General features: G+C 37.2%; 1 protein-coding gene across 4 annotated transcripts in view; it reads right to left on the bottom strand.

The window, feature by feature from the left end:
* Positions 1 to 23,592, bottom strand: part of UNC80 (unc-80 homolog, NALCN channel complex subunit) — a 228,889-nt gene that overhangs the window by 178,987 nt on the left and 26,310 nt on the right. For all 4 annotated transcript variants that reach the window (XM_025892412.2, XM_073879220.1, XM_073879217.1 and 1 more), the window contains exons 7-8: positions 23,095 to 23,234; positions 957 to 1,218 (exon numbers count right to left, since the gene is read on the bottom strand). In XM_025892412.2, the coding sequence (XP_025748197.1) occupies positions 957 to 1,218; positions 23,095 to 23,234 (402 nt within the window). The remainder of the gene's footprint in view (positions 1 to 956; positions 1,219 to 23,094; positions 23,235 to 23,592) is intronic.

A 23,592-nucleotide genomic window follows, 5' to 3' on the forward strand; every position in this document is an offset into this window, starting at 1 on the left:
AGGGAGAAGCAGACTCCCCGCTGAGCAGGGAGCCCAATGTGGGACTCGATCCCGGGACTCCAGGATCATGGCCTGAGCCGAAGGCAGTCGTCCAAACAACTGAGCCACCCAGGCGCCCAGGAGACAGGTATCTTATCTTCTCTTTTCATCAAAGTTTTTCTGTTTAATGGTTCACCAAAGGAGATTTTTAATTTGGGCAGAATCATCTACTACTAAAACAGAGTATGTCTCCTTTTCACTCTAATATTGCTCATGTTTATTTTCAGAATATGTAGACTTTTTCAGACATAGCCAATTCATATTTAAGTAAACCAAACAATTGGAACATACTGCAAAGCACAGTTTTTTTCTCTACATATCCAGCACACATGGTATCAATGAGAAAGAGGGAAAGAAAAAGTGTTCAAGCTGATATTAGCACGTTCATTTATAAAAAAGTGATTTTCAGGGGGATATCATCAAATTGGTATACAGTCAGTTTATTTTTCCAAACATCTATAATAAATAGCAAGACTATATATCCAAAGGCAATATTTCTAATTACTATACTGAGGTGCTAAAAAATTTTGAGCTATGCAAAAGAAGGTAAACCCTATTCAGTAAAATTCTAGTGTCACATTTCATGATATCAGTAATTAACAGTTGTATGTGAGAACTATCTATTAACTAGCACTTCTATTGGGAAATTTTCCATTATTTTGGGCCAACAGAGTCTTAACTGTAGATTAGTGCGAGTAGAGGTATTTAGATACCCTTCTTTGAGTGGTAAATTAGATGCTAAGAAAGAAGCAAAAGGGTCTAGCAATAAAAGATAGAAAGGAAAGGATAATAGGATCAGAGTAACCCACCAATAAGTAGTCAGGGCTGGAATGAAGAGATGGATGCATAGGAGAAAAAGAGAATCTGTTATGGCCAAAGTTGTTGAGTCAAAAGACAGTGGACTGAGTTTCTCTTACTTGGGTTTTGTGGGTGTTCACTAGTGAGGGAGCTGCTGCCACCATCGAGCTGCTCCTGGGTCTGGGCAGGAGAGGAATATCTGGTTCTGGAGGCTTTTCAGGCTTCTCTTCCAACATGTGCCGCAGCCTTTGTAGATAGTACATCAGAGACCACTGAGTGCCTTCCTCAGACCAATGGGGTTGGAGTAGGCAGCGAAGAACAGCAACGTCAAAGTAGGTGGCATAGCGGGACCTTTGGCATGGAGGTATCATGAGAGAGGCTCTGTTTCCAGTGACAGAAAGAAGATGATTTTATTGGCAAACATTCCAAGGGGTGACACAACATGGCTTGTAGCTCTGCTTTTCTCATCTGCTTACTTATTCATCCACTTATCTTTTGTGTCGTTTACTCTACTATTCTCCCAACTGGTTTCACTCATTTCACTTTTGCTAGATACTTCCTGGAAGTAGAGAGGTTAGAAAGAGTTTTAAAGGATAGGTAGGAATCAGCTAGGCAAAGTTGAGGATGGGGCAGGAGGGCACATCAGCAGGAAACCATGCCTACAAAGGTGGAGTTAGAAAACAAAATCATGAGTTTTGGGGAGGTGGGGGAGAGTAAGCAATTGGTATTAGTTGGTGAGTAATTTGGGTGGTGGGCGATGAGGAGAGTCTATAGAAATAGATGAGCTTCAGATTGTGATGTTCCTTTTATACAATGCTATCAGGTTTTTTTTTTACCTTGATAGAAATGGGAGTATTTGTATATATTATTGGCTATTTTAATCTATTATTGGTGATTCTAATATATAAAAGAACCAAAGAAACTGCAAAGTACTAAACAAGCAAAAGTTAGGTTATGAAGAAAATTTTCAAAATTTTGAAATCATTTTGAAAACTCTATAGCTATATATTCATATAAAATAGCAAGACTAATTTAAAAAAATCTCAAGGTTTTGAAATTCTCTTATTCAATTTAAACACATGATATAGTCATTCTTTAGTGTTCAACTTAATTACACTACAAAATAGGTTTATGCAATTACTAAATGTAATATATCATCCTAAGTATCTTAGGGAATGTGAAGATATATGTTTAACTTCTTCATATTGAGTAACATATGGTCCAATGAATGACAGCCAATAAACAACAAATTATAAACTGAGAGCTCCTAGGATCCAAAATGAAACCTTACATCTAAAATCTAAACTTAACTCCCAAACACAGTTTCTTCCTGAGTTAGGTGATGCAAAAGGGGAAATTTTTGTACCCTGCTATCAACTAGCAAATGGCACAACCCACACATGGAGAACTTCAGAAAAAAAAATGCGGCCACTAAGAAGTGAAGAGAAGTTTTCCTGAACTTCCCAGACCCATATTTTTTTTTAACTGAAGGTTATAGATCATTATTGGTTCAAGAAATTAATTCAAAAGTATATGACTACTATTGAAATGTTAACTAGAATAAAAACTATCAGAATGCAACAAATGGAATAAGGATTTGTATGCTTGATGAAACTTATTTCACCTCATGCATTGTCATTAGTCATGACATAAAGTAGATTTCTTACCATGAGTCACAGTAAAAAGTTTAAATACACAAACCCAGACCATGTCTGGGTCTAATCTTGAGTATTTTGATTGACAAGTAGGAAACTACACAGAAGTTAAAACAACCACATAAGGTGTCGCGATACTAATTATTTAAGTGAGTTGGCAGTCATACAAGAAGTTTTCTACAACCAGCGAAGTTCCCATATATGTATGTTATGCTAGAACTTATCCTTTTTCCAGGGACCTAGAATACTCTTTGAATATCAACTGCATGTCAACTTTCAGTCCTTCAGAAAGTCCCACAGATTCTCCTTCCAACCACTTCTCATCAGGTCCACAGACACCAACATCTTGCCTTAGGCTTATTGTAATTACTTCCTACTAGTCTCATTGCTTCTTCTCTGGTTCCTCCTCTCCTCTCCTCAAACCCTTCCAATGGATTGTTAAATCATGCTTAAAATAAAATGCAAGCTTCTCATAGTAGTCCATATGACCTGCATAATCTGGCTGTGCATACCAATCCAACCTCATTACCATGATTGCCATGGCGTACCAAATATTTATTTGCTGCCTCTTAGCTCCAAATGCATCTTTCTTCTTGCTCTGTGAAAATGGGCCAGGGATCTTTAAATATTTTTCCACTGATTTCTGGTATGATGTTTAGCTTGGTCAGTAGATGAAATGGAAAAGGTATTGCAGGAAGAAAGAATTTTGCTTTCTCGCCCTGGTGTACTTGCTCAGCACGTTCCTATAATGCGTGTACAGCTTCTCCAGTACCAGGCTCTTGTAGTGTTTATGGGTTGTCTAGTGCTTAGCTCCTGCAGGGCACGTGGCTTCTGCCACATGGGTATGTTTTCTAGAACCAGACTTCTGCAGCACTCACAGCTTTCCCTTTGCTCAGCTCCCATAGTGCCCAGTACCCAGCAGCACCCGGTGGCCGACAGCCCCCTGGCACTTCCCTTTGGAAGTTTTGTAGCAGAGGGCTCCTACCAAGACACCTCCCCATGAATAGCTTTCCCTAGTACCCGAGAGGGTTGGATTTCTGACAAGTTCCAAAGGGCAGATTTCTAGGAAGTTCTCCTGGTGCAGCACCACGGTGACCTCTCTGCCATCCATTGAGGCATAACTTCACCTTCTCCAACAGAGTCATAATCTCAACCATGGGGAGAGAGGGGTCTCCCCTGGGTGTTTTGTCTGACCCCTAAAGTTGGAGATTGCTCCATTATATCTGCTATGCTTATATTCTTTAGAGTTCTCTTTACTTCTTATTAGCCAAGCCCTTACTACTCCAATACTCTAATCTTGTTATACTTAATTGCCTATATTAAACTTGCCCTGTTCAAATTACTATTTGGTTTCTCTCTCTTGATTGGACCAGTCCTGACACATCTGGTTGTTGTGCTTCAACCACATTGGCTTTCTTACTACTCTTGACTATGTCAAGCTTATGCTGGCTTCAGAGCTTTATTTCTATGTGGAAATTTCCACCCTTGAGGCCTAGGCTTTATCTAGGCTCTGTTCCAATGTCATCTCCTCAGAGAGGTCTTCCTCAAACACTGTGTAGAGTGGCCTTCCTCCACCACTACCCATCTTTTCACCCTGTTCTAATTTTCTCCATAGCATGTAGCATAACTTGAGATTATATCATTTACTTGATTAGTGCCTATCTCTATTTATTTGAATGAATTAAAAAATTTCAGAAGTGGATTCAAGACAAAGGTGGAGAAATCAAAGTCTTTTGTACATACAAGCAATACGCATTTTGACAACGGAAAGAAAAAAGAGCTCATTAGAAGTAACAGCAAATAGGTAAATGCCATGGGTTGGGGAGCAAAATGACGAGTAATAAAATTGACAATATAACTTAGTATGTTCAAATGTAAATAACACTTGACCCAACAAGCTGAAGATAAACATCTATTCCAAAAAGTAGGGGAAAGAAATGTCAATTTAACCTCAACTGGTATCAGCGATAGGTAGGAAATACCTAACTTTCAACATAGATTGGATCACTGTTCTATATGACTTGAAAGAATGACCACTATCAGGGTAAACTAGGAAAGACCACACAGGCACAGGTTAGTCTTAAACATCACCCTCCTATTACAATAGAATGATAATACAGGAAATTGGGGATACTTGGGGACCACCACAAACAATACTATGAAATATTTAAAAAAATCTTAATAAACAGACAAACTAACTTTTGTGTTTTTTTTGCAAAGGGAGTTGGGGGACAGGGAGAGGTAGACTCCCCACTGAGCATGGAGTCCAATGCAGGGCTCAATCTCACAACCCTGACATCATGACCTGAGCCAAATTCAGGAGTTGGATGCTTAACTGACTGAGCCACCTGGGTGCCCCAAACTGTTATTAGAATAAATTCTTGATATTTTAAAGATTTCCATCACTTCCTCCCCCAGTAATCTATAAGTTTATATGTAATTCTCTTTTGTGTTCTGAACCCAATTTCAACAGGTATGTGTTGGGGGGGGTGGGGCTTCCACACCATAAAAAATTTTTCTAGACACGAACTGGGTCCATTCTCTGTCAATTGAATTCTGATACCTATCTACCCAGAGATAGCAACAGATTAAGGGTTCGGTCCTGCAAGACTACTCTCCCTCTTACTTCAGACACCAGGTTGTCACCTGTGCTTCTCATCAACTGGCCATAGACTAGAGGTTCCCAAGACCCGCTCCCCGCCCCCACCCCACCCCTGAACTTCAGATTCTAGTTGCAATTCCAGGTTGTTACCTGTACTTTGTACTGACAGGTTCTAAATCAGAAGTTCCCATGATCCCCTCCTTGAATTCAATTAATTTTCTAGAGTGGCTCACAGAACTCAGGAAACCTGTTTATTCACTAGATTACTGATTTATTATAAAAGGATACAACTCAGGCACAGCCAGACAGAGGAAATGCTTAGGGCAAGGTATGGGAAAGGGGCATGGACTTCCATGTCCTCTCCCAGCACCTCCCCGTGTTTACCAACCCAGAAGCTCTCTGAACCCCACCCTTTCTGGCATCTTTTGAAGGCTTCATTACATAGGCATAATTGACTAAATCATTAGCCATTGGCGATTGATTCAAACTCCAGCCCTTCCTGGAGATCAGGTGTAGGACTTAAAAGTTTTAACCCTCTAATCACATGGTTGGTTCTCCTGGCAATCAGCTTCTAGTCTTAAGTGCAGTCCACATGTCACATCATTAACAACAAAAGTCACCTTTGTTGCTTTCATCATTCAGGAAATAGGAGCTTACTGACAGAAACAGGGAGTAAGGCCAAATATATATTTCTTATTATAAATCATAGCATCACAAATTCTGAACAAAATTCCAAAGGGATTTATCTTTTATAAATCAATGAGTCTGTTCTGAAATTTAATGGATGAATGAATAAAACTTTGAGTGTAATCAAGAAAGATATAAAAGGAGGTGTAAAAGGGTGTAAATTTTCCAATGCTAATGTGTGTTTTACAACAATATTTGGCCAACTAGTGCTGATTTAGTAATAGACAAGAATTCAGTGGTATACAATATGGAGCTACAAAAGATTCAAATATTTATAAGAACCTAATATATCAAAAAAGTCATGCATTAAATTAGTACAAAGGATATATTAGTCAATAAATAATATTGGCATAATTCACATACTCAGAAAAATATAATTTAGCCTATCAAATTATCACATTTTATTCACCAAATAAAATCAAGACAGATTAAGATTTAAATATAAAAATATAAAAACATAATAGTACCAGAAAAACATTTTGGCTATTTTTTTATAATCCTGGAGTAGAGAAGTACTTAAGAAGAATGTAATGGCCCCAAATTTAAAACAATACAAATACCCATCAACAGGTGAATGTATAAACAAGCTGTGTACATCCATGCAATGGACCACTACTCAGCAATAACAAGGTCAGAATTATTGATATATTCAATAATTATGCTGAGTAAAAGAAGCCAGATCAAAAAAAAAAAGACTGTTTTTCATTTATATGAAAATCTAGAAGCCTACAAACAAATCTATAGTGACAGAAAGCAGATCAGTGGTTGCCTGGGGATGGAGAAAGAGTGGGTGGGAAGGGGAAAAATTACTAAGGATCACAGAAAACTTTTAAGGAAATATGTTCATTATCTTGATTGTGGTGATAACAATGTATAATAAGGGAGAGAGTATCATTCGAAAGATCTTTTGCTGTTCAAAAGGAGGGTTGAGATTTTATTGAATTATGACTCTTAATAGTCAAATATCCATGTTAAATTTTCAAAGATAACTATATCTTTCCAATAGAAGGAAAACGGGATTTAGAGAAAACTCAGTCAATGAACAAGAAGAGAAGAGAGAAAAGAAACACATAAAAAGTGAGTAAATAAAAAGCACAAAATAAAATGGAAGATAAAAATCCAAAATGGCAGTTATAAAAATAAATACTGAATACACTCATGAGATAAAAGACAAAAATGGTGACATTAGATTTAAAGAACAAAGTTTAGCCACATGTTAGTTACAAAAGAAAATTATAAAATTGGGAAGGAGAGAATGGGTACAGAATGTAAATCTAACTAAAATAAAATTGGTACAGCAATGATGAAAGTAGACTTTAACATAAAAATATTATTAGATATAAAGATGGTCACCAAAAGTCTAATTAAAAAAAATTAGCTGGGAAGCTACACTAACTCTCAACATGTATATACCTGATAACAAAATTTCCAAATGCTTAAAGTAAAGCCTGAGAGACTTGTAAGGGGAAATCGACAAATAAATAATATCAGTAGTATTTTTAACACATATTTTTCAACAAATAATAGATCAAACAAATGGAGATTAGTAAGAATATAAGAGATCTGAATATACACTTAATATTATTTTCTCGCACCTTGGAAATGTTTACAAATCAAGTCTCAAAAGAAACTGAAGTTTCAATATTTCATGTAAACCTGGTCCTCTAACCACAGTGGAATCCCAACAGAAATCAATAGTGGAAGGAAGGAAGGAAGGAAGGAAGGAAAAAGCTCTAATGGGTTAGCAATTTAGAAACATACTTTGAAATAACTCATAAGTCAAATAAAAAGTTATAATGAGAATTTTTAATATATTACATGGAATGACAATGAGTCCACACAAAAAACCTTGTGAGATATAGCTCATTTGGAATTAGAGGGATATTTAGAGCTTCAAATGCTTCTATCAAGATAAAGGATATAAAAAATAATGAGAGAAGCATCTACATTTAAAAAAAGACTAAAAAATGTTTAAACAGGTTAAAAAAAGGAAGACCCTGAATAGTAGAAAAAAAAGGAACATCAGATAGGAGCATGTTTAACAAAATATAAGACAAAGCTAGATAGGATTAACAAAACCAAATATTATTTCTTTGACAAAACTAATAAAAATTAATGAAGAAATACAGTAAAACGTGGGATCACAATACTATCACTGAAAATGCAGACATACCTAGATATAGTAACGATTTTAGAAAAGGGGGAAACATTATGAACACTGTGATTAAAAATGTGAATACCTAGATAAACACATTTATCCAACCAAACTCTAGACCCACAACCTTTAAAAACCGAACTGTGGGAAATAAAATGTATTTTAGAAATTCACTAAGCCCAGAAGGTTTACAGCTAAATTCCATTAATCATTAGGGAAATAGGTATCTCCCATTTCATACAAAGTGTTCCACAGACAGGAAAAAGAAAGGAAACAATCTTTTCATGAGGCCAGGAAAACACTGCTACTAAAACAAGACAAGCACAGCATAGGAAATGAAAATCAGAAGCCAGTCTCATTTATGAGCATTGATGTAAAAAGATACATAAAATGCAAACAAACTATATTCAGCAATGTACAAACTTGGTTTTTTCCTAGGAATTTAAAGATGATGTAGTAAAGTAATTCGCCACCTAAAAGGATTACAAGAGAACATACCCACATAATTTTCTCACTAGGTGCAGAAAAACCTTTCATAAATTTATTATTAATTTATTAAAGTCAATAATAAAAATTAGAAAAGTGCTATAATAATAGAAAAGAGTGATAATAATATTTGGGTACAGAGTCAGGCAGAGTGATGCAAAAGAATGAAGAGCCCCAAATCATACCCTCACAGTTGTACAAATCTGATATTCAACAGAGACTAAGTTACAAATCTGCAGGAAAATAAATATTTAAGAAATGGTGAAGGAAAAATCAGCTATTTATGTGGGAAAAAACATACCCATCTCTCATACAGCCGTATTTAAAAAAAAAAAAAGCCAACCTGAGATGAACTGAAGACGCTTAAAAGCAAAACAGAAGAAACAGAAATATTTATGATGAAGGGTATGAAAGGATTTCTAAAGAAGATAACATTCCAAACTATTTTTTAAAAGTATTGATAAGTTTGACTCTATTCACATTTAAAATTTCTATTAAAAAAATAAAGTGGGTGCCTGGATGGCTCAGTCAGTTAAGCGTCTGCCTTCAGCTCAGGTCATGATCTCAGGGTCCTGGGATCGAGTCCTGTATTGGGCTCCCTGCTCAGCGGGGAGCCTGCTCCTTCCTCTCTCTCTCCCCCTCCTCTTGCTCATGTTCATTCTCTCTCTCTCTCTCTCTCTCAAATGAATAAATAAGATCTTTAAAAAAAAAAACAAAGTGAAGATTTACAAAGTAGAAAAAATACCTGTAAGTCTTTAGCCTACCAAGAATTATTATTTTTGTTAATAAAGAATGCTCATAAATCAGGAAGGAAAAGACAAACAGCTCAAATGTGCAAAGGGTATGGAAGGACATTTTGCCAAAGAGAAACCTAAAGAGAGACAAAATAGAGAGAGGTATTCTACTCCAGTAATAGCCAGGGAAATGTGGACTTAAGTCACAATCCATCAGAGTTGTGAGACTATAGAAGCCTGAAGATGGGAAGTATTGCTGAGGGTGTGACAAACCAGAAACACTCATCACTGCTGGTAAACTCAGAGTACGATTAGGCGGCGTCTAGTAAATTTTCAATTGTCCTTACCCTATGCTCCAGAAATTCCATTCCTGGGGGAAACTCTATCTTAGAGAAACTCCTGCCCATGCACACAAGGGGACATGTACAAAGGTGTTTATGGCATCAATTTTGTTAGAGTAAAGAACTAGAGAACATCCTGAAAATTAGCCAAAGGAAAAGGGGCAAATCAATGTTGGCACGTATTTGCCAAATATTATTTATATGTTATATGATGTGACAGGCTAGGGTGCTTATCATGTTCTATTTTATCAGCGTGATCATTGTATTCACTTGTGAAAAGATATAAAACTGAACACTTAGGTGTTGTATACTTTTCTGGATTTCTTTAAAGAACATTAGCTAAGACCTTGGATTTTATCAACAGGGACTAAAAATCTGCTATTCATTTATACATAAAGTAGATCTGTATAAAGTACATCTATATATATATACTATATATAATATATTCTATGCTCTATATATCATATACACATATACTTATATATAACATCATACATTTATATGTAACAAATACATAATACATGATTTTAATACTTATATATGTTAAATATGTATATACGTCTATATGTATGTATAGGTATATATGTTTTTTTGCCCAAATTAGTCTCATTATCCCCAAGGCGATGTGTTAGGTCTGTTCTTTCAACGGATTTTGTCCTCTAACTTTTTATTATGTAGCCATTTTAATAAAAAGCCCGAGTCTCAGAATTTTATGAGCTGCCAAGTTTTCATAAGGAGCATGTGGGCTAGATTCAAAATTCAGGTTCCCATCCCAGGCAGGAAATCTTTTACTTTGATTTGTCTTCAGCCCCCACTTCCAGACCCCATTCCCTCTCTGTCCTTCTCTATCTCCCTGCCCTGGAAGACTCATCCGCCCTGGAAGACTCAACCAAAGGCTTCCCCTGCCTCTGGCTCCTGACTGGATTTGGCAAAAGGAAGCTCTCACAGGAGACTGACAGCAGAAGGACAATGGTGTCTTCCCCAAGACTCCTTGCCTTCAGAGGTTTGCCTAGGACTGGCCCTGTGACCTCGGACTGACCTAGGCCATCTGTGGTCACAGCTCTTGTTAGTGACTCTCTCCACAGAGTTCTCCACAACTGCTCCCTCCCTTCCCTCAGGGCCCAGAGCTGGTAGTCCTTCTGGAGTACAGGCACCAGCGTACCTATGGCCTCCCTATATATCCAGTCCAAACCTTTGCTACTAACCCCTGTTTTAATCTTGTCTCAGACTGACCAGTATAGCACTTGTTTCATCCTGAGATTACAGGAGGAAACTGGTTGATTACATCCTCAAGCTCAGTTTGAGGGAAAGAAATAACCTCGATTCTCATAACCTTAAGAGGCTTTCACTTCTCTTTCTGCCACCTCTCACCTCCATTTCTCTTTCTTAAAAAAGCATGGACTACCCCACTTCTCTCAGGCTGTCTTTATACCTAGAATAATAGGATTCCCCCCACCCCACCCCAGTGCTATAGTCTTGGATTCCTAAAGAAAAGACAAAGTATGAGGTTGGTTTGGCAACCAGCTGGGTAATTTTAGGTCCTCAAGTATTTGTGACAGTCATTGGACTTATAAGAGCCTGTGAAAGCTATTGTTTTCTTGACTAGGCTGCTGTGATTAAGGGAGATATTAGGAGTTCAACAGAATTATTTTTCCCCCTTTGGACTAGCTATCTTTACCCCTTACTTCCTGCCCCATACCTCAGTGTTCCCAAATGTTTCCAGTTTGTAAATTAGATTAGGGAGTTCCATAAATTATTTCAAATCCAAGAGCAGTGTTCCATATAATGAGATGTCAGTGGACAAGTTCTTTGAGAATCCCAAGTGGATAGGGAGAAGAGAATTGATTAAAAATGCACATTCCCAGGTCTTACCCCAGACTCACTAAACCAGAATTGCTGGGAATAGAGCCCAGGAATCTTTATTTTAGACAATATCTCCAGGTAATTCTTAAACACTCTTAATAAGATTGGAGAGCAATTGCCCTAGAGAAACATGTAATGTATGACTTTTGCTCTTGTAGGCCAATATCCAAAACAATTCCTATATGGAAACACTAACTGAATGATATATTGACAGTTTTGTCCCTAAGGGTGCCAGAGGACTAAATTTATGTCTTTCTCTACATACAAAATGTATTTGATGAAAGTAATTATTAACTGCACAGTTTGAGTCCTGTGGTCATTAACTACTTCCTGACAAATCATGTCAGTTCAGCTGAAGATGGACTACACAACAGCAAGACTCCACCAACATAAGGCTGTGATCAGAGACTAAAAGGGTCTTTATGTTAATAAAAATTTGTTAAGTAAATTCACATTAAATTGCTTAATAGTTAAAGAGACCCCATTTGAAACAACAATGAAGTTGAAGACCATTCCGTAGCAAATATTTATAACCCAAAGTACCTTCATTTTAGGTGTTATTCAAGGACGAGTTTATTTGTCTTAAATTTTGAGCAATATTGGGGTGAGTAGTCAATAAAAAGCAAGAATCATCAATAAATGTTTAATTTCATTTAAGAGAGCATTATCAGATCACCAACTTGTCACTAATCTGGTAAAACTCATTTTAATTAACAATCTAATTAACATGTGAGTGAAAAACTTACATAACTGGAAAAAGATGGTATGGGGGCTATCATTGTGTGATCTGATAAAAATGCTCTTACTAACTCTAATATTCTATTATTCTATAAGTCACTTTGTAGAAAAAAATGAAAATGTTATTAAAGTACAAATACAACTTTTGTTCTAAATGGTATATGTAAAAATAATGAAAAGAAGTATACATACAAAAAATGAATGATATTTAAATCTTCCTGATGAGCTCATTGATGATTTTTACTTTAAAAAAATATTTTATACCTTTAAATTTTTTTCTATAATTAGCATATGCTTCTTTTATATTCATAAAATAAATAACCCATTATGACAACTTTTTTGACTGTCAAAAAATCTAAAAATTTCATTAACATATTTTCCATGCAACTATGGCTTCAGGAAACCAAGTTATTATTAATTAGGGCTGGGGGATGCTAGTAGAGAGCATCTAAGGCAGAAAAACACTCTGGAAATAATAATCTGTGGAGGCAGAGAACTGTGGAAATCAGTTTTGACCCTACACAGTATTTAACAAAGCAGAAATTAAGTCTGTGCATATGGTAATTGAAGATGAAATCTCACATTAATTTTAAAAACTAGCTACCTGCTCACTGATTGCAGAGTTCAGGGAAGAGTGATGTTCTGTTCAGTCAAGGTCAGAGCAAAAGAGATGATGAATTGTATTTGTTTGATACAAGCAGACAGCTTTTGTTTCTAAGATATTTGCATTGCTTTGTTATTAAAGTTCTTTTCATTTCTGATTAATACATGAACTCTTCCAACAAAGACACATTAACATTAGCATTTTCTGAAAGGTCTACCTTGTGCATCATTTCCATGGTAACCAGCCTCTGCAGCTAGGCAGAGAGAAGACCTAATTCATTCTTCTAAAGTGCCACTGATTCATGTCTAATTCACATATGTAGGTGTGGATGTGCCGTGGGTGATTGTGTGTATGTATGTGTCAAGAAATGCATATGTATATAGATGTTTAAATGTGGTAATCTCAGAGAATGGAAAAAACAACTTCCATCCACAAAGAGGAAACCCTGAACCTTGCAGTTTGTCAAAGAAATATCATATGCTTATATTTGCAAATTTCCAATGCATATTCTGGCTGAGAAAAATTATGTAAGAAATATAAGCTTCTAGGTATTTTATGACCTCAACATTTCACCCTGATATTGCTTTTAATAATTTTTAAAAGTCAGACCAAATATAGTATTTGAGGTAGAAATTACTTACATTTAAACTTTTTGGATAGTACAGAACAGAATTAGTGAAGGAGGAATATGAGAATACTCAATAATTGAAGAAAATGTAGAGATACAGTCATAATTATATCTAAAATGATGGTGATATCATCATCATTACTGTTTGTTGTGGCCAGCCTCCAAAATAGGCTCCACTGATCCCCGTTTCTTGGTATTCACACCCTTAGGTGGTGCCTTCTCTATACCAGCATTGGTATGATTCATAGCATATATCAGAAGTGATGGCATGTCAACTTTAGAGATTAGGTTTAAAGACACTGAAGCATTGATCTTGGTTGCTCCCTCTCTTTATGGGATACTTTGTTTTGGGGGAAGCCAGCTGGCATGTCATGAGCAGCCCTTTGGAGAGGCTTGGATGGTGAAGCCTGTAGCTTCTAGTCAACAGCCATCTGAGTGATCTTGAAAGCAGTCTCACACTCAAACTTCCAGATGACGGCAGCCTTGGCCAACATCTTGACAGACCCCTGAGCTACAACCACTTAGCTAAACTGTTTCTGGATTCATGACCCTTAGGAACTATGTCAGGTGATAAATGTCTTTTGCTTTAAGCTATTAAGAAATTTGGGTAATTTGTTATAACACAATTGATAGTTAATGCAGATTTTCATACCAAGATAACATCCTAAATTTTGGGAATGGTTTTGGAATCAGGCAGTAGGCAGAGGCTATGAACACTTTGAAGAGTGTTAAAAAAAAATGAAAGCATAGGGGAACCTGGGTGGTGCAGTCACTTCAATGTCCAACTCTTGGTTTCCAACTCAGGGTCCTGAGATCAAGCCCTGTGTTGGGCTCTGCATCCTGCATGGAGTCTGCTTCAGTTTCTCTCTCCATCTACCTCTGCCCCTCTTCCCACTCCCCCATGCATGCTATCTCTCTAAAATAAAAATAATCCTTAAAAAATGAAAGCATAAATTGCCTTGCACAAATTACTAGTAGAAATCCTGAACTTTAAGGAGGCTGCTGGTAAGGGCTTAAAGGGAAGTAAGGAAGATGACATTGAAAAGAGGAGGAAGGAGGATCCTTGTTAGGTAGTGGCAAAACCTGCCTGCTGTGATATGGAGAGTTAAAGAAACATGCCCAACAAAGTCAGTGATCTAAGATTTCCAAATAAAGTGTTGAAGGTGTCTTCTGATTTTTTCCTGCTGCTTACAGGAGATTGAAAGATAAAATATTTGCCCTAACTGAAGAACTATTATAATGAGCTCAGGTTTGATGATTTTGAAAGCTCTCAGCCTCTCCAGATGGGAAATAATGCTAAAATTAAGAAATGGCTTCTGAGCAAACATCAAATCTAGGGCATTTTTGGAAAAACATGGTCTAAAGATAAAGTCAAGGGTGAAACTGTAAAATCTTTTTAGGACATCAGAATGATCTAAGGTCTTGCTTCAGAATATTATTCCACCAGACAAAAGGTCCTCTAAAAGTTTTGAAAGTGTGATTCACATACAAAGGGGGGTGGTTGGGTGGAGACTTTTTTTTAAAAAGATTTTATTTATTTATTTGAGAGAGAGAGAATGAGAGATAGAGAGCACGAGAGGGAAGAGGGTCAGAGGGAGAAGCAGACTCCCTGCCGAGCAGGGAGCAGATGTGGGACTCAATCCCAGGACTCCAGGATCATGACCTGAGCTGAAGGCAGTCACTTAACCAACTGAGCCACCCAGGCGCCCTGGGTGGAGACTTTTAAGAAACTTAAGGGTGTTGTTCTTCAACCTTTCTCCAAGTTACAGAAAGGACTATCTCAAAGAGACTTGTCTATTCTAGTTGGCCCCAATAAGATTCACAGTGGACTCCCAAAGTTTTTAAAGAAATGTAACAAAAACCCTACCAAAGCAGTAAAAAGTTAAAAGAGGCTGTTGTATCTCCCAAATTTTACTGGCAGTAAGCAAGCTGAGAAAACTACTCAGCTATAAACACATCTATCTTTCTTAAAAAAGGAAAGCTGATTTAGAGCATGGGATCATTAGCCCAGAGGGTGGAGCTAAGAGCCATAGGCAAGAATGGGACTGAGATCTAATCAAGAAGTTTCCAACCTTTGTCCATCTTGATTTCAGAACTGCTATGGATCAGTGCCTCCTACGTTCTCCCTTTAAATAGACATGTCCACAGCAGTTATCATGTGCCTATCCCACCATTGTATGTGGGTGTTTTGGGTGCAGATAACTTGTCTTTTTAGTTCACAGGTGCACAGATTGAGAGGAACTATAATAAAGGAATTGTACTTAAATCATACACATGAGGTACCTCATTTGTACCTAGATCTGATTTTAATGATGAGATCTGGACTTTGATTTGATCCTGTAATTGGATGTGATTTCGGGCAACCTTGGTGAGAGTAAGTGTATTTTGCATGTGAAAGAGAAGGGAATCCTTGGGAGCCAGAGAGCAAACAATGGTAGCCAGATTCTAAGATCTCTCCAATGATCCTCACCTTGTTGTACTCATGCCTTTGTATAGTTTCTTCCTAAAACATATTATTTTGGTCTGTGTGACCAATAGAATATGGAAGAAGTAGTGGTACATTACTTCTGAAATTATTAAAATAGAACCCCCCCCCACACACACACACTGCATTCATTTCATGTCAAGTCATCTGCCATACTGTGAGTAGCCCTATGGAGAGGCCTCAGAATCTGAGGCATCCAGGCACAAGCCACCTGAGTGATCTTGGAAGCAGATCCTCCAGTTCAGTCATGTCTTCAGATGACTATAGTCCCAGCAAACATCTTAACTGTAACCTCAAGGAGACCCTGACCCAAGAACAACTGCAGCCAAGCTGGTTCTGGATATATAACTCACAGAAACTGTGAGGTAACACCTTTGTTGTTTTAAGTCACTCAATTTCAGAGTAATTTGGAGCTGCAATGGATAACTAATAAATGGGTATAACTCCAACTAAATTTCTTGGTAAGTCTATTAAAGATGCATAAGCATATAAAAATCACATCTCTGATCTTATGTTGAATAATTTCTCATTTAAGTAGAAAAAAGGACGAATTAGAGAAGGGCCATGGAAGAGAAGCCAAAGAAAACGTCTGGAAAGGTTTAGACCTACTTCTTCATGAGGGAGTAGAGAAGACTGTGGACCATGTGATTGGCTAGACTGGGTTCAAATATAGCTCTTCCACTTCCTGTGTGTGTCCCTGGGGGAACCATTTAATTTCTTTTTGCTTCAGTTCCACATCTTTAAAAGAGATAATAAGGTCTTTGCATGGCTGTTGTAAAAATTAAACTCATTCACTTATTCAGTACCCTTCAGTGAAGGTCATGTGCCAGAAACTAGAGAGAGCAGGAAGTAACAGAGACTTGGTCCCTTCTCTTGTGTGTGGATTTTATAGTCTAGTGGAGGAGATAACTATTGGACAAATAGTCATACAACTATTTATATAATGTGTGCTACTCATGCTATAAGAGAAAACATGGAGTTCTGTGAAAGTATTAAACATCTGCCAGAGCCTCTCCAGGGAAAAAAGGAATGATATTTAAATTGAGTCATAAAGGAACAGGAATTGGTTAAATGGAGATAGATGGAAGAATGATGCAGACAGATGGAATAACATACTCCAAATCTGAGAGCTAAGGGGAAGTTTGAAAGTCTAAAAAAGGGTTGAAGTTTAGTCACTGAGGTGTGGGGAGCAGCATAATGTTAGACTAGAGAACTGGACAGCAGCCAAATGATGTGGAGCCTTAAGGGGTTCATCAAGGATTTTGAATTTTATCTTGATAGCACTGGACAGCATTAAAAGAGTTCAAGAGTAAGAATTTTGTGGTTTGCCTTTTATTTTTACTCTGTATGTTCTGTCCTGGATGGTGGCAAGATTTAATAAGAAGAGATTAGTCAGTAGGCTACTGCAGTACTCCAGGCACAGGGAGATGAGTGGCTTGAATGATGGTAAAGAGATACATGAAAGTGAGTCAAGTATTTTTATATATGCTTTTTCCCAGCCTTCCTTATCTCCTAAATTTAATCACCATTCATGCAGTTGCTCAAGCCAAAAGTCTCAGAGTTATGCTTGATTCCTTTCTTTTTCTCACTCCCCAGGTCCAGTCATGTCAGCTCTGTCCTGTAAATGAACCCCAATTCCAGCCCCATCTTAGCCTTTCTGCTTGTACCACTTCCACTCTGACCAAGCCATATGCTCTCTCACCTGGGCCACTGCGACAGTCTCCTAATTAGTCTCTGTGTCCACTTTTGCCTTCCCAGTCTTTTTTCCGTAATCCATCCGGAATGACCTTTAAAACATGCAATTTGGCTAATGCACTCTATTGTTCCAACAACTCCAGTGGTTTTTGCATCACACCTGGGAGAGAATCCAAACTTCTTAACATGCCTTCCTGGCTCCTGTGTGACTGGACCCCTCACAACCTCTCTGACCTGTTTCCCTACATCGTACCCCCTTGCTCAGCACCACTCCCTAGTCACACTAGCCTTCTTGCTGTTCCTGAAACATGCTGAGTTTATTCCCATTTCAGAGCCTTTAGACTTGTCCCCTCTGCCTACATGGTTCTTCCAGATCTTCCCGAGGCTGTCTCCTGCATATCATGCAGCTCTCAAGGAGAAAGAACCTCCCTCCCATTCTTTTCCTTTGCATTAGCTTCATAGTCTTAGAGTAGTCTACAAATAATTTTACTTAATTACTTTTAATTACCTTTTTAGAAAATGAGCTCTTTAAGGGCAAAAACTTTGACACTGCTACAACCTTTGTCTAACATTCACTTAAGAGACATGAATCAGAAGAACAAATATTGTAAAATATCCATGCTATCCAAACCAATCTACAAATTTAATGCAATCTCTATCAAAATAACAACACCATTTTTCACAGAACTAGAATTACCCTAAAATTTGTATGGAACCACAAAAGACCCTAAACAGCCAAAGCATTCATGAAAAAGAACAAAACTGGAGATATCAAAATCCCAGATTTCAAGATATTCTTCAAAGCTACAGTAATCAAAGTAGTATGGTCATTGCACAAAAACAGACAAATAGATCAATGGAACAAAATAGCTCAGAAATAAATCCATGCTTACATGGTCAGTTAACCTATGACAAAAGAGGCAAAAAATATACAATGGGGAAAAGACAGTCTCTTTAACAAATGATGCTGGGAAAACTGGACAGCTACATGCAAAAGAATGGAACTGGGCCATTTTCTTATACTATATCAAAAAAATAAACTCAAAATGGCTTAAGAACCTAAATGTGAGACCTTAATGAAACTCCTAGGACAAAACACAGGCAGTAATTTCTTTGACACTGGTGATCACAACATTTTTCTGGATATGTCTCCTAAAGCAAGGGAAACAAAAGTAAAATTAAATGTTTGGGACTACACTAAAATAAAAGGCTTTCGTACAGAGAAGGAAACCACCAACAACTAAAAGTCAACCTGCTGAATGGGAGAAGGTATTTGCAAATGATATATTCAATAAGGGGTTAATATCTAAAACATATAAAGAACTTATAGCACTCAATACCAAAAAAACCCTAATCCAATTAAAAATGGGCAGAGGATCTGCATAGACATTTTTCCAAAGGTGACATACAGATGGCCAACAAACACATGAAAAGATATTCAACATCACTCACCATCAGGGGAGTGCAAATTAAAACCACAATGAGATATCACTTTATAGTTGTCTGAATGGCTAAAATGAAAAAGATAAGAAATAACAAGTGTTGGCAAGGATGTGGGGGAGAAAAGAACCCTCATGGTCTGTTGGTGGGAATGCCAATTGGTACAGCCACTGTGGAAAACAGTATGAAGGCTCCTCAAAAAATTAAAAATAGAATTGCCATAATCCATAATCCATAATTCCATGTTGGGTATTTACCCAAAGAAAATGAAAACACTAATTAGAAAAGATATATCCACCCTTATGTTTATTGCAGAATTATTTACAATGGCAAAGATATAGAAGTGACCCAAGCATCCATCCCGATGGATGAATGGATAAAAAAGACATGGCATGTACACACACACACACACACACACACACACACGCACGCACGCACAGGAATATTACTCAGCCATGAAGAATAATGAAATCTTGGCATATGAATAATGAAATAAGTCCATCAGAGAAAGACAAATACCATAGAGTATTCCACTCATATTTGGAGTTTAAGAAACAAAACAAATGAACAAAGAAAAAAGACAAAAAGCCAGACTCTTAAATAGAGATAACTGGTACTTGCCAGAGGGGAGGTAGGTGGGGGGTTGGATGAAACAGGTGAAGGAGATTAAGAATACATTTATCTTGAACACTGAGAAATGTATGGAATTGTTGAATCATTATACGCCTAAAACTAACAGAACACTGTATGTTAATTATATTTCAATAAAAATTTTTTTAAAGACTTTTATTTATTTGAGAGTGAGCAAGAGAGAGAGAGAGAGACAGCATGAGCAGGGGGGAGGGGCAGAGGAAGAGGGAGAGGAAGAAGCAGACTTCCTGCTGAGCAGGGAGCCCAACATGGGGCTTGATTCCAGGACCCCAAGATCATGACCTAAGCCGAAGGCAGACTCTTAACAGACTGAGCCAGCCAGGTGCCCCAATAAAAAAATTTTTAAAGACAAAAATAAATACATAAACATTTAGATAACATTATGAATGTAAGGACACTAGTTTTGTTTTGGCATATAAAAGATATCCAATGAAAGATAGTTCTTATTGTTTAGTCTGTATCCAAAGTAAATACCTTTTCCCCAAATCTGATTTAATTATGCCCTTGATAACTTTGTTAGTGAGTTACTATTGTCATCAAGTAAAATGGAAGTCTTGGTGTGTGTGTGGAGGGGAGGCGTCCTTCACAATAGCTACTTTTGAATAAATGGAAAGTTAATCTGGGAAGAGTCTGTACAACTTCAAAAGGACAGTGATAAACAGACCTAAGGGAGCCATCCCTGATTCCCATCTGCTGGTAGTCACATGACCTATAATCCTCTCCTGAGTGCAGGCAGGACCTGTGCCTTTCTTACAACCAACAAATATCATAAAGGTGATTAGATATCATTCCTGTGATCATGTTGTATTATAAAGTCTCTGTATTAGTAGACTGGAATTAGACTTTCTCTGCTGTGTTGTAAGGTAACTATGGAGAGGGCCACACGGCAGTGAATTGTAGGCAGCACCTAGAAATTGTGAGCAGCTCCCAGACAAGAGTCAACAGGAAAACATGAATTTCAGTCTTCTGCCAGCAACCTCAGGGCACCTGTTTGTGGAGCTTTCCTCAGTCAAACCCATGATGAGACTGCAGCCCATCCTGACATCTGGATTTTAGCCTGGTCTGACCCTAAAGCAAAGAAGCCAGCTAAATTGTGCTTATATATCTGACATACAGAAAGAGTGAGATAATAAATGTGTGTTGTTTTAAGCCAGTAAATTGTTGTAATTTGTTACACAGAAGTAGAAAACTAATATAAAAATCATAGACAGAAAATACAGAAGAGCAAAATTTGGTCAAATATAAGCACACACAACTGATAAATTGTTGAACACTACATCTGAAACTAAACAAATAGCCAACCTATGTGTTGGCTAATTGAGTTTAAATTAAAAAAACAAATGTAAGAAGGACATGACACTAAAAAGAGCTGTCTAAAAATGCAATGAACTTCATCCAAGAATACTAAATTCCTCATTGCTGAAAGGGTTTAAGTGGTGAGAATGTTGTTAGTGCATCAGATTGAGTTGGTGATCTTCACAGGGCTCCTTCCACATTAAAAATGACAAGATTTTAAGTACTCATTATCACCAATGACCTAGAATGGTAAGTCCTATGGATAAATACAGTCTCTGCTTACACAACTAACGCTGCCAATATTCATATTCTCAACCAGCAAAAGATCATATAACTGGGCCACTTCCTTTTAAATTCCCAAATAAAGAGACAAAGATAAACTCTTTGCATATTATTTTTTTAAAGCACAACATAGTAGTATTTGGGTTAAAAAGCAATTATATTCATAAAACTTCATGCTTTCAACAATTCTAAGAATTCGTTAAAAAATGCTATATCCATGCAGCCTGGTTCTGGTGCCAGGAGGAAGTAGATGATTTAAAAATTACCAAATGAAAAGGTAAGATAATACTGAGAGGAGATATCTGTGGATATATCTGTGGATAAAGGACTTGTATCCAGAATATATATATAAAATTCCTACAACTCAATCATAAGGACACAAACAATCCAGTTAACACTTGGGCAAAAGGTTTGAATAGAGATTTCACCACAGAAGATATTCAAATAGCTGATAAGCACCTGAAAATATACTTAACATCATTAGTCACTAGGGAAAATATGAACTAAAACTACAATCAGCTCTTACTTTATACCCATGAACATGGCTATAGTAAAAACGACAGGAACAATTGCTGCCAAGGAGAGAGAGAAACAATGAGCTCTTTTGCATTTCTGATAGGAATGTGAAATGGTGCAGCCATTTTGGAAAACAGGCTGGCAGTTTCTTAAAAAATTAAACATAAATTTACCATACAACCCAGCGATTTTACTCCTACATATCTACTGAGGATACCAGAACTGAAAACATATGCCTGCCCAAAAACCTGTATGTGAATGCTCATAGCAGCATTATTCATGATAGATGAAAAGTCAAAACAACCCAAATATTCATCTACTGATAAATGGAGAACTGCAAAGTGATAAACCCACACAACAGAATACTCTTTAGCAATAAAAAGGAAGGAACTACTTGTACATGCTGTAATGTGGATGGACCTCTACAGCATTACGCTAAGTGAGAGAAGCCAGATGGAAAGACCATATATGGTATGCATCCATTTCTTTGAAAATTCCATAAATTCAACTATATAGGCAGAAAATATATTAAGTGATCATCTGGAGTAGGGTGTAGGAATGGGAGAGACTGAAATGGGCACAAGGGATACTTTGGCATGACAGAAATGTTCTGAAATTGGACTGTGGTATTGGTTGCATGATTCTATAAATTTGCTAAAAGTCATTCAATTGTCCACTTCAAATAGGTGAATCTTATGGTATATAAATTATACCTCAATAAAACCATTTTTAAGAAATGCTTCCTTTTAAAATACTACCCATTAGAGATAGTAACCTCATTTAAAAGTAGGGATACACAAATTGTCTCAGGGACTCCTGCCTGCTAAGTGTAGGATCTAGTTGGGTTCAAAAGCAAACCTCATGAATTCAGGCTTCCATCATTTGGGTGGGGGACAGGAAGAAGACGATTGATGTCTGTCCCAAGGGAAGGCGTTCGGAAGCAAATTTACCATATACACAAGCTAACAAGGGCAGCGTTGTAATGTCTACAAAGAACAACCTTTTCAATTCCCTGTGGGTATTTTAAAAGCACCCATTTTAACATGAGGATCTGCTGATATAAAGTATTCTTACACAATAGATTAGCAGATCTTTTCACGTCCCTGCAGTATATTTGATAGCATAATTTGAATTTCTGCATTTAAATATTTAAAATATCATCTAATTCAGACATCTTATTTTCAGATAGGTCTTTCCACTTCCACCCAAGTTTGTTTAAATGAGAGCCATTCATAGCTGGAATTATTAATCTAAATATACCATGACCAAGAATATGTATACACATATCATGCACTGACACATTCTAAGGAACAGAGGCTATACAGGTAGCGAAAAATGCATATTTAACTTTTGAGTGACCAAGGAAAAACATTTTTTCCCTAACATTGCAATTATGTACCTGGAATGTGATGGGCCTCTTTCCTGGGAAGTCTGGGAGGACAGACTTCCATCGAAGGAGTTTCCTCGGTGGCAGCCTGAAATCGTGGCCTTGGGTGACATGGGATCTGACTGGAAAGTTTCACAGACCACCTGGAGTCCCTTTTGGAGGTAGAGATAACAGATTAATCTTCCTTCCTTCCTTCCTTCCTTCCTTCCTTCCTTCCTTCCTTCCTTCCTTCCCTCCCTCCCTCCCTCCCTTCCTTTCTTTTTCCTTCAGATATAGCCTCTAGAATTAGCCATCACAGTACATATATTGTTTTTAAAAATTGAACATTTTTCTTTATAGCATAGCTAACTACAAGGTCATAGACCAAGGGATTTTGCTTTCATCTAAGAGCGAATGGAAAAAGACTTCTAGAGAACCATGTATGTTATTTTAAGCATTCAGCTAAGTACTTTCATAAACTTTATTTCATTTTGCCCTTGATTCTTTTCTTTTTCACCTCCACATACGCAG

This window comes from Callorhinus ursinus, unplaced genomic scaffold, assembly GCF_003265705.2.
Source record: "Callorhinus ursinus isolate GAN/ISIS: 27379988/994484 unplaced genomic scaffold, GSC_fseal_2.0 scaffold2, whole genome shotgun sequence".
NCBI classification, from domain to species: Eukaryota; Metazoa; Chordata; class Mammalia; order Carnivora; family Otariidae; genus Callorhinus; species Callorhinus ursinus.